Raw genomic sequence first — 11819 nt, forward strand, 5'->3', positions numbered from 1 at the left:
AAAAAAAAAAAAAAAAAAAAAAAAACAGAAAAGGGAAGGGAAGGTTTGGATTTTTTTCAATGCTAAGTTAACTTACACATAACATCTCACCCGTGGTTATTTTTTCTAAGCCCTTTTAATGAACCATTCCACAGATCGAATCATTCAATAAATGTGTGTATTAGGGCGTGAGTACGTATCCATACTTACATGTACTCATTCACAGGGTTAAAAATAATAAACATGAAAATAATGCTACACAACGTCAGCAAGGCAGGACGTGATTTGGCTACACACCCCTCACACATTCTTCACTCATTCTTCACACATGTTTTGGGGCATTTTCTACACTGCGCGCAAAGTTCGCATGCCACTAAACTTTGGCTCCCAAAAGGTTAACAAACAAAATAAAAAAACGTTAGTTTCATTGCCACTACAATCTTTCCATCACAAAAAAAAAAAAAAAAAAAGAAAAATCCCCACCAATGTTCACGCATGTGGACTAATTTTACCCCTTCAGTTCATCCAACTTAACACTTCTATCTTCTGCATCCTGGGGTGCTTTCCAAAAAGGCGAACCTATAGCTACAGAATAATTACCCCCTTTTCTTGGTACTTCACTGTTGCACACGCGAACACACACATATATACAATGCACATGTACATTTTCGCGAATGTAAGGCGCATCGCCTTTGCTATGTTCAAAGGAAAGGTACATACCCCCCCCCCCCTAAACCATTGGTGTCGTCTGTTTCCCATGAACTTCTCACAAAAAGCGCCACAACGGGCAGCATAATTCTAAATGGGGCAACCCTTTTTTCACATAAACGGAGAGAACATTCTCCCAGCGGAAAATTTGACATGCTAGCAACATGTGCGCCCTTGCCCCGAATGATCACCAAAAAAAAAAAAAAAAAAAAAAAAAATTGACATCTTCATATGATAAGGATAAAGGTGTGGGAGAAGCACCTACCTCTGTACACAAACAAGTCTGCATGACTTTGAATAAGTCCCCATTCCAAAATAGGACAAAATTTATTTTCTGGAAGCAAATATAAAACTTTAATTAAAAATGAACTTTTAATTGCAAAGACAAAAACGTTAAAAATGATATTTGAAAAAGGAAAGAAGGGGAAGAATGATGAAGTGAATAACAGAAATTATAATGGGGGTACAAACGAAAAAAAAAATAAAAATAATTCACTGACACGTACATGCACTTCAGGTGAATCTCCTTAAAACTCGTAGGTGAAAGAATCGCGAAACGCTACGTAGAAAAGACACCCACATGGCATCGAATTAACAAAATGTAAATTAATGGACATACACAACTACTGAAATATCTTGCTAAACATCGCATGATGTTTTTTAAAATTGAAGAAGAAAACTTTTTAATTGGGGTGTGGGAAAAGGTCAGTGCGGCGAGGCACGAAGGAAGGGATATATATATTGGGGACGGTTTCACAAAGCCCATTACGATCACACGAACCACCGTCGCACGACTTGTGAATAACCAATGTACAATACGTTAAAGGGGGGAAAGGGGCCAGTCTGTTCTTTTTTTTTTTCAAACGTGCTCCTTTCCTCTTTTTCGTCTTCCCCTCTTTCCTTCTCTCCATCTCTCCCTCTTCTTTTTTTCTAACCCAGTAACAGGCCCCAGTGTCAATGGGTGTCTCTAGGCAGCATCGGGCTGCTTCGCTATGTCCTCCTTTGAATCGAGATAGTTTGAGGAAAGGTTGTTCATCCGTTGGACTCCCCACTCTGCGCATTCTGCGTCACCGTCGTCGTGCACATTTGGCTCTGCTTTTCCATTTTGGCCGTCTTCCTTACCCTCGTGCTCCTCCTCTTCATTTGCAGCGACACCCGACTTGGTCCCGCCCACGTGCAAGTGGCCCAAAGATCTGCTGTTCTCATCTCGCAACTTAATTTCGAACAAGTCAAAGTTCTCTCTTTTTAATTTCTGGTAAAACATTTCTGGTTCGCAGGACTTAGAGCCCAAAACTTTGTTCCTTCTCCGTTTGTTCTTATCATTAAGGAAAAAAAGATTTTTGAAAAAATTTCGAAAAATATTACTTTTCCTCTTCCCATTGTTAACTTTGAGAATATCCCTAATTTCAAAAATGGAATTTGGCTTCCTCCGTAGGAGTCTCTTCTTCGTTAAAAATTTATGACAAAGTAGATGTGCAACCTTTGCCCTTTTTCCAGGATTATTTTGTAAACAGGATTCAACAAAAAAGCAGAACTGTTTACTAAACCCCGAGCACAGATTAATTTTAGGAGAAGAATCTACAATCTGTTTGATAGATTCCTCAATGTCTTTTTTCCCCTTCCATGGCAATGCACACATAACACTTTCGTATATAGTAATTCCTAACGACCAAATGTCTGCTGAACAGTCATACTTTTCTCTCTTCAGAATTTCTGGAGAAATATAATAAAGAGTTCCCACAACTTCATGCATTTTTAAATCTTCTACCTTTTCGCAGGACCCAAAGTCTATTATCTTTGCTACTCCACTTTTCGAAAAAACAATGTTCGTCGGTTTGATGTCCCTGTGGACTAAACATAAGGGGCATTCGTTATGCAAATATTTTAACGCCTTTAATACGTCCTCTAGAATGTGCACCAACACATCTTCAGTTATCCTTCCACAATTTTTATATAAATCGAATAATGTTCCGCCTGAAAGGAACTCACACACTATGACCAGGTAACAGGGAGGCCAGAAAAAAGATTCGTGGTACTTAACAATATTGGGGTGGTTGCAATTTTGCAAGAAATGCACCTCCTTCATGATTCTCGTCACACTATTTTTTTTACTTAAATAGCGTAAGTTCATGATTTTCAGGGTTACCAAGTTCTCTTCGTCGTAGGTGCCTTCATCGCTGTCTTCATCCTTGCCGTCATCACCGCGCCCATCGCTTCCCTCATCGATGCTATCCCCCGCTGCTCCTTCCACTTGTGTGTTTCCCTCGCGTGCTCCGTTTTCCTTCGCCAGGCCTGCGTCTTTTTCCGCGTTCTCTTCAAACTGCTTACCCGTATCATCGCCCTCCTCCCCCTTCCACGCGGAAAACACCACCCCATGCGCACCCTTACAAACCACCTTATTAATTTTGTACACGCGAGACCACTTACCCAGTGTGTTCTCCCCTAACCACCCCGTGTCCTCTTTGTACACCTGCACAGAGCCATACCCATTATGCACATATAAATTTTTCTTAAAAAATTCCATGGTATCATCTAAAATGAAGTTGATCCTTTCGGCAATCCTCTCGAAATTCTCCATCATTTCATCATTTAAGCTTTTTGTGGGATCACCTTTTTGCCGCTCCAAATCTCCATTTTCGTTGCATCCCAAGTTGTTACTGTCCGCCGCCATTCTTAGCTCTCCATCTTTGGAGCAGAAAAAGGGGTCAATATGTTCCTTGTCAAGCAAACCACCTTCCTGTCCTTCGATCTCACTAATGTAGGACACTGCGTTTGTAATGTCGTCCTTCGCAACATCGGCGCTAATTTCGATCCCTTCTTCATCACCCCTTTGCAGTACACACTTGTCCTCCTCCTCGGTAAGAGCCACCCCCTTTGCATCCTTCACTTGGTCGTTTTGCTTACTCAGTGCACTCATTTGTGCACCTTCCCCCGGGGATGCCTCTCCGCCGGCGAACTCGTTACACGCATCTCTGCCGTTACTACAGCTCCTAGCGCTGCTGCCCATTTGGCTAGTCGATCCCGTTGCTTCGTCGTCCGATCCTGCACACACAGGCTCCTCCTGTTCGCTCCTGCCACAAATGATCTTATGTACCTCAGGAGCTCCATTCTGCGAATTCACTTCAGAAGCCCCAGCCTCATCATTTCTGTCCTCCTTACCAGGGCACCCCCGATCGACCGCATCCGCTGCACTGGACGCACATTTCGCGACATCCCGCAGCTTCTTCCCCCCCGGGCGACAAACCAACTCGGCGTTATACCTACATTCATACGAAATGGATTCCTGGTTGGCCCCTTGCGCATCATTCATTTTTTCCCCTTGCTCTAAAAAGGGGAAATTTTTAAAAATTGAGGAGAATATCCCAACTTCGCCCCTTATTTTAAAAATCCCATTATGCAGGGCGTTTTTCCCTTTGGAAAAATACAGCCGTAATTTCTGCCCGTTAAATAAATCATGCTCGCTATGAAAAAAATTAAATCTCTCTGCCTGCTCAACAATGCGATTATTATTTTTGCCACATAAATTTGCCTCTGTTTGTTGCTTGGTCAGTTCCTTTACATGTTCGCTTTCCTCACACACCTTTTTATGATATTCTGAATGCGCCCTCTCCACGTAGGTTCGCCCCATTTCTCCCCCTTCCACGTCCATGTCTCTTCCCTTTATCGTGGTTAATAGGTCAGGTTTACCAAAGACACAACTTCTGTCATGGCCGCACCCCTTTAAGACATCCCCCTTGCTGTGCTCTTCAGTGTACTTCCCCTCCCCGTTAGCCAACAGGGAAGGAGACGTCCCGTCCTCACTAATACCAAATGCCTTATTTTGATTTTTCAAATGGTTCCTACTCCTGTTAATGATAAAATGCTTGTTGGTATAATTCTCACCAGTTGTGTTGTTTGTTCTTTCCTTGTAGAAATTCTTCAGAAGGCTGTCCAAGGAAGGTCTCCACTTGTCTTCATTTTTGTTATGACTATGTACATACGGGTTGTTACTCCCTTTGATTTTGTCATAGTAGAACCATTTTGAACTTGCCACATTTGATTTTTCTCTCACGTGTGTAGTACTATTATGGAGAAAATTCCATTCCTGTTCTCCTTTAGGTAAGAATTTATTTTTTACAAATTCGTTTACGTGAACATCATTTTTCCGATTTGTAGCCACCGTGGGACTGATTTCTGGTGCACCTTGCGCCACGTACATATTTTTATTTCTTATGCGAAACACTTTTTTGTTCGTTATTTTGTCGCTTCTTCGTAGTGGAGTAAAGAGAGGGAAGATGGTTCTGCCACTGTGTAATGGACAGACATCCTTCTCACTTTGCCCCTTTCTCCCCCTACTTGGGCACTTTCCATTTGTCTCACTTTTCTCCACAAATATTGACTTACCCTTTGGGACGGGCAAAAAAGTATTTCCCATATGCAGTACTACACCATGTCCCTTAGGTAGGTCTTTGCTCTTCCCATCCCCTTCTTTGTTCACATTCCTACTCCCACTGGTGTAGCTCCTGCTGTTACTACTATCCTTCTTACAGGCCTTGTTACCTCTTCTTTTCCTCAAAAACATAACATTGTTTTTTAAAAAATTTACTGTGGTGTCATTTGAATAGAGCTTCGCTTCTCTGTTCATATGATGAACACAGCGATAAGTGTACTCAGCCGTCTTTATTTCTACTCCATTTGGGGAAAGCAACATTTTGTTCTTCTCTATATCGGCGCTGAATAAAGTTTGTGGCTTTGTACCGTTGTCACGTAGTGCGTTGTGGATTTGTTCTCTTCTACCTTCTTCCCCTTCCTCCGCATGGTTAGTAATGCTTCCCTGTGCAATGGTGTGTGTATTCACTGTAAGGGCCTTTTTTTCTATACCTCCCATTTCATCCCCTTCCGGAGATGCCATATCAGAACCAATAGGCTCACTTTTGCCTTCTACGCTAACAGGGTTTATAGCACACCGACTGTTTATCATCCCCTTACATACTTCACCGTCCATTTTTGAGTGCTCCCAAATTTTGTCTTCGTCCTTATATTCCAAAATGTTATCATGTAAGCGGTGGCTTCCCATATTGGACTTGCCCACCTTTATCACGTCAAACGTTGCTCCGTCTCCCCTTTTTAAATTCCCCATTTGATGGTTCCCCCCATGTGTTGCACCTTCATCGACCGATCCGGAACTCTTAACTGTGCTCACATCGGTCTCTTCTCCTTCATTCCGTTCCTCACTTTTGTGTACTTCATTTTCATCATCCTGTAGTTTGCCTTTAGAATCATTTGCACCATGTCTACATAGCGCAAAATCGTTGTTACCCCAGTTGATGATATTCCTCTCAAGGAGTGGGTTCCCAAAAGAGGAATCCCTAGACGTAGATCCCTTCACCATTTCGTAACTTCCATTCGCGCATTTCGCATTTTCAAAATTGCTTGCATCACATGTTTTCAATTTTATTTTGGCTACATTTACCGCTTTACTAATATGGTGCTCAAAATGTTGCTGCGGAACATCTGTGGAGCAACCTCTGCGACTGCATCCTTCGGGGTAACATGGCAAAGGATTATTTGACTCATTGAAGGGACTCACCAAGAGATTTGTCTGGCCTTCCTTTTCACAATCAACAGTAATGTTCCTTCGAGGGAGGAAGTACCTCATGGAGCTTTTATCCCTTCCATGGTTATTATCATCCCAGGCTGGTCCATGGCTACTGCTCCGAAGAAGTTTGCCAACGGGTGCTATTTTACCAATCACATTCGCTTCTTTCGTCATCGTCGAATGCGTACCTTCATCAGCCTGTTCACTTGCGAGATTTATTCTTAAAGGAGGTGCTCCCTCACTCAATGCTGTTTCTTCGACTGGGTTGTCTTCCCCATTTTCATCCATTAAGCACTTTCCCTGTGCTACTTTCATCTCCCTCGGAAACATGATCGGAATGTTATTCCTCACCTTATTATGATCCACCTCATGTGCTCCTTTTTCTTCCATTTTAATCGCTTCGTCTGTCTCTAATCGGTTAACCCCTCCATGAGTAAATTTCTTACTCTTTTTTTTTTTTTTTCCATACCCAAAGGTGTTTTCCACTTCAACTGAGAACATATTTTAAATATGCTATTTGACTCATTACCCAAATCTCGCATAAGCAGTAGAGAAAGGGAGTCTTCTCTGAGCTAATTACAATTTAACAAAATGGAAAAACTGAGTGGTATGTACAAAACTGCCAACACATAGTGCGCTTCCTACGTACGTATATAATTTCACAATTGTTCCGATGCGTTATGTTACCCCTCCCCACAACCACATGTTTAAAAGGAACATTTTGAAATGTGCTACTTATCTTTCGTCTACTGATCAGCTATACAACTCGGGAAAAAAAAAAAAAAAAAAAAACATGCTCATGTGCGTTAGCCTCAAGGATAATCCTACCAACGTTATTTTCCCGGACACGCATATTTTTCCTACAGTATATACCTTCTCAGCAGCGCATAAGATTCTTTACGCAAATATTTCCTTCTAGCCTTCTCGCGCACAATTATCATGAAAAAAAAAAAAAAAAAAAAAAAAAAAATTCCAATAATACCTTGCCGCTCAGGTAAAAAGTAACACCTGGCGCTGTTCCCCTTTTTTGGGAAAAACAAAAATTGAGCATCACTCTTGTGACTGCTAACATTATCAGTGGCAGTTTTTTTTTTTTTTTTCCCACTAGAATTTTTCCTTTTTAAAAAGTCTTAACCATTTGTGGAAGTTGTATTCGTGTGCAAAAAAGTACCACGCAGCGGGCTTGTCACAAAAGAATAAAAACAAAACAAACACACCACAGCCCAAAACAAACTTAGGTACTGCAGAACATCATCATATGTGTACACTTGCGACTGCTGCGCGGAAACACAACAGCAAATACCATTTGAATAAATATTATAGTAAAAAGCAACAGGGTGTTTACGCCCCTCGGGGGTCTAAAAAAACTTACATATGCAGGGAGAACCGCCCTTGGATTGCCAGAGCATTTTCATTTGGGTTAGCCTCTTCTCTGCACATGTTGTCTTACATGGATTTGTCTTTTGTTTTAAAAAACAATAAGTGAAATAATTCTGCTACCACGTAAGGAATCCTCCGAGTAGTTATATGTTCCTTTCCCCTGTGCTAGCAATGGTGTGGTCAGCGAATGTAATGGTGTACTCAAAAAAAAAAAAAAAAAAAAAAAGACAAGTTCATAATCCCCAATTAGGAAATTTATATAGATACCCTTCTTGAAGGCGTTATTTTTTTTTAATTTGCCAAATAAGTTCATTTACAAAAAAAAAAAAAAGAAGAGGAAAATAAAAACATCCTTTATGATCAACATTTCTGTTCCACGTGAGGGAAAAGAAAATGTTAGTGTTACGCAACAAGGAGGAGTAATCCCTTGGGTCAAAAAATTCAATGAAATGAATTTAACGCCCTTGTGCGCGAGAAAGAAAGAAAACTAATAATGACGAAACAACTTTTTCCGATATAGGGGGTCGAAAAACGTCCTGGATGCTACTTGACTCACCACATAAAGCAAATGTCTAGGCACAAATTTTATGGAGTACTTATTAACGGAATAACTTTTAACCATTTCTTCAGATTCATCTAACAATGAGACTTTGTCCTTTTTCAAGTGTTGTGCGTACAGAGGTCTTGTGACGTAAGTTTCGTGTGCTATATTCCAGAAGGAGAAATCCGTGACAAAGTTTTTTGGGGATACTCCCTCCTGCTTCTTCGTCCTCTCGCCCGTCTTCAAATTCGTGGCATTGCTACTGCTAACGTTGTTGCCTTCCTCCTGGTTGGTTGCCCAACTGTTATTATTCATGCAGGTGGCCGTTTCTACTCCCATGCGCAGATGATCCTCGCGGGAAAATTTTGTTTCCCTGTCAACCTTTGCAGTGACCACAGGAACAGTTATTCGAGTGTCATCCCGATGGTTCATACCCTCCCCTTGCTGGTGGCCCTGTTTTGATAATTTGTAAAATTCATCGTCCATATCCCTCATCATAGTTATATTTTTTTCCATCTTATCGTAGTTCACACAAAAGGATACATACTTGGACCTCCTGGATGTTCCCTCGCTAGCACTCTTTTCACCATCCCCCCCGCCACCGTCTTCCTCATCGTAGAGATCCTCATCCGATGAATAAAACATAAGACTGCTCGTTATATCGTAGACAAATGGGCCACGAACGCCTCCTTTTACCTCCACATGAGTATGGCCATACTCGCTTCCCCCCTGTGGGTAATTTTTCTTATCAATGAGTGAACTCTTTTCTTGTGCGTCCTTACTCCCCAACTTCGCGACCCCTTCAGTGGACTCTTCGTCACTTCCTATTTCGGATATATCACATGAGGAAGAATCATCATTTGGGGTTTTCCTCTTGTGGAGCATTCTGTCCTTATCAACACATTCATTTTCTTCATCTGCGTCAAAAAATATTTCTCTCTCATCAGGTTCTAAAGGGTATAGCTGTGTAGACCTTTTAACATTGCGGTAAAGGGGGCGGCTGGCAACTTGGTTATTTGCTCCTCTGTGATAATGTCCTCTGTCCTCCCCATCCTCCTCCACAGTTCTGCTCGCATATTTTGCATTTTCGCATCGAAAGCGTTTTGCCTTTCTAACCTTGTCTGTTGTTGCCTCCTCGAGACTTTCCTGTCGCTTCCTCTTCTTCCCCTTTTCATCTTCTGTGCGCAAAAAACTGCCGTTCACCAAGAGGTCCGAGGTGAGGATGCTATCGATCCATTGGACGAAAGTAATTATGTTATTTCCTTCGCCGCTTTCGGTGTGACCTGGTGGAGCACTCATTTGGATCACCAACTTTGGAGTCAATGTCCTTCTATCTTCCTCTCATCAATCGCATTCCTAAGAGAGATACCCATGTGCTGCGCGGGCATAGGACGTACGTCGTCACAGTGTTGCAGTACACCTCATTATTGTATGTGCGTCATTGCGAATGTCTCCATGCGTGTGCAACTCTGACAACCATATATGTCGCGGCACAAGGCAACGCTTCACCTTCGTGTGACCTCAATTGGGGGAAAAAATTAAATTGCTGTACATGCCCATTTGGACGAAACAAAAATATTACGTAAACGATTTCATCATTTAGTTTGTTTCGCAGTGTAGCGTTTCTTCTCCCACAATATGGAGTGTTTTTTTTTTTTTTTTTTTTAACGCGGGAAAAAAAATTCATATATTTGTTACTCCCACTTTGATTTTACTTTTCCTACAGTGTTGTTTCCCTTCCCCACTGGTACAATTTGCTGCACTACACGCTGCTCATTTTTTTTGTGCGTAGAGCAGAATGGCTTATTAATTCGCACGCACCAGTGGGTGCAGGGTTTGAATTGTGCCTCATTCGTTTTATCCATTTGACAATCAGCTTAGAACACGCTTGCTTTTCAACTGCCTTGTGCACACTGCTGACCGGTTTTTATGAATGCTGCGGAGTGTGGAAGCGCCGACCCTTTGCAGGTCTTCCGCATAAGAGAAGAAACTGCCAGCCTAGTGGTGGGAAATATTTTTGCACATTTTCACAAAAGCTTTGAGTGAATCAGCGGGCCCACGCTTCACAAAATGCACAGATCCAAAAAAAATGAACGCTGCCCCATCAGGGATGACCCAAATGTATCACAATGTGTAACGTACTGAGGGTTAAGCGAAGTTGGCCAAGTTTACGAAGTGGTGAGATATACACGAAAGGGTTAAAAAAACAAGGAGGTCGTCTTTCCTTCCTTCTGCCCACTTGAACACGCACATAAAATCGACGAAGGGGCGATTTTCAGATTGCCTAAGTGACGAACGTGTGTGAGGTTCTGAGCGCCCCCGGCTACTGCTGTAACTGCGCGTAACATTACCACTTCCGCAGTTTCTCACTTGTCTTCACCAAGCGGTGAACCCTAAACCTCTGCACTTGTTTACCACTTCTAACACCTGTGCTTGTCTGCACCATTGCAACATGAACAGCAACCATAGCCAGCCGGGCACAGAAAGGGAGAATCGCTCCAACGCGGATGAAGCGCCTAGGGGAGATACCTTCTTCGATCCCAACACAGAGCAGTACCTAGTCATTTCCCCCCGACAAAAGCTAAACCCAGTCTTAAAAAAAATAAACAGGGTCCGATACAAATTTAGTAATATCATCCCCGATTTTTTAATCGGGAAGAATAACGCCTGCTTGTTCATATCAATGAAGTATCACAGACTGAGATCCAATTATTTAAAAGCGCGAATGGAAACGCTGTCCAATAAGTACAATAACCGCATATTGCTATGTCTGGTGGATATTGAAAATATAGAAAACTCATTGGGTGAAATAAACCAGCTAGCTTTTTGTTTTAACATGACCTTAATATTATGTTGGAGTATCGAAGAATGTGCAAGAGTGATTGAAGACTTTAAAATTTACGAGAAAAAAGTTTCCTACATAAAGAACAACAAGCTGACGTCCACGCATGCAGAGAAGATACACGAACTGTTGAAAAAAATTAGATACATCAACTCCTCCGACTGTGTAACCATCACGAACAAGTTCAAAAGTTTTAAAAATATTGTCATGGCTAACAAGGATGACCTCATCAGTTGTTCTGGTTTGGGCAACACGAAAATACAGTCACTCATATCTGCTTTTAATGACCCCTTTTTTTAGGAGCACTCACATATACATATGTAGGCATGTATGCGTGTGGGGGTGCATTTGTGCTGACGCACACGCTTACGCGTAAATAGTACCCTTCTGTGTGCACACACAAAAGAGATTTGCCATTTCGTCACCACATGTGAACCGCGAAAGAACGACACAGAACAGCTCGTTTAACCTGTTCCACTGTGTTTTGCAATTTTAACTCCTATCTTTCCTTTCACATGAGCAAAAAAAAACTTTTTAAAAATCCTCTATATACATTTTTCAAGAGTTACTTTTTCATAACGACTGTGTAGCGTTCTTTAAAAACGGAGGTATAAATAAATATATATATGTGTGTGTACGTGTGCGTATTTATACATTTTAAATACTTAAATAGATATACACTTGGCGCACATGAAGGGGCAGCAACATGTTGGCTAGCTGGATGCGTAAATATATGTTACCAATTAATGTACAAAAAAAAAAAAAAAAAAAAAAAAATGTGTACCGTGCTA

The 11819-nt window shown here is 41.6% G+C and overlaps 3 protein-coding genes across 3 annotated transcripts; 1 reads left to right on the top strand and 2 right to left on the bottom strand.

The window, feature by feature from the left end:
• Positions 1 to 1654: 1654 nt before the first annotated feature.
• Positions 1655 to 6766, bottom strand: AK88_01329 (STE/STE20 protein kinase; the record flags this gene model as incomplete). The annotated part of the gene is made up of 1 exon (XM_012478965.1): positions 1655 to 6766. The coding sequence occupies one exon, from the start codon at positions 6764 to 6766 to the stop codon at positions 1655 to 1657; it is 5112 nt and encodes a 1703-aa protein (XP_012334388.1).
• Positions 6767 to 8132: 1366 nt separating this feature from the next.
• Positions 8133 to 9485, bottom strand: AK88_01330 (uncharacterized protein; the record flags this gene model as incomplete). Its single annotated transcript, XM_012478966.1, has 1 exon — positions 8133 to 9485. The coding sequence occupies one exon, from the start codon at positions 9483 to 9485 to the stop codon at positions 8133 to 8135; it is 1353 nt and encodes a 450-aa protein (XP_012334389.1).
• A 1153-nt stretch (positions 9486 to 10638) lies between these two features.
• Positions 10639 to 11328, top strand: AK88_01331 (uncharacterized protein; the record flags this gene model as incomplete). Its single annotated transcript, XM_012478967.1, has 1 exon — positions 10639 to 11328. One exon carries the CDS (start codon positions 10639 to 10641, stop codon positions 11326 to 11328), a length of 690 nt encoding a protein of 229 aa, XP_012334390.1.
• Positions 11329 to 11819: the final 491 nt, after the last annotated feature.

This window comes from Plasmodium fragile, assembly GCF_000956335.1.
Source record: "Plasmodium fragile strain nilgiri unplaced genomic scaffold supercont1.11, whole genome shotgun sequence".
NCBI lineage: Eukaryota > Apicomplexa > Aconoidasida > Haemosporida > Plasmodiidae > Plasmodium > Plasmodium fragile.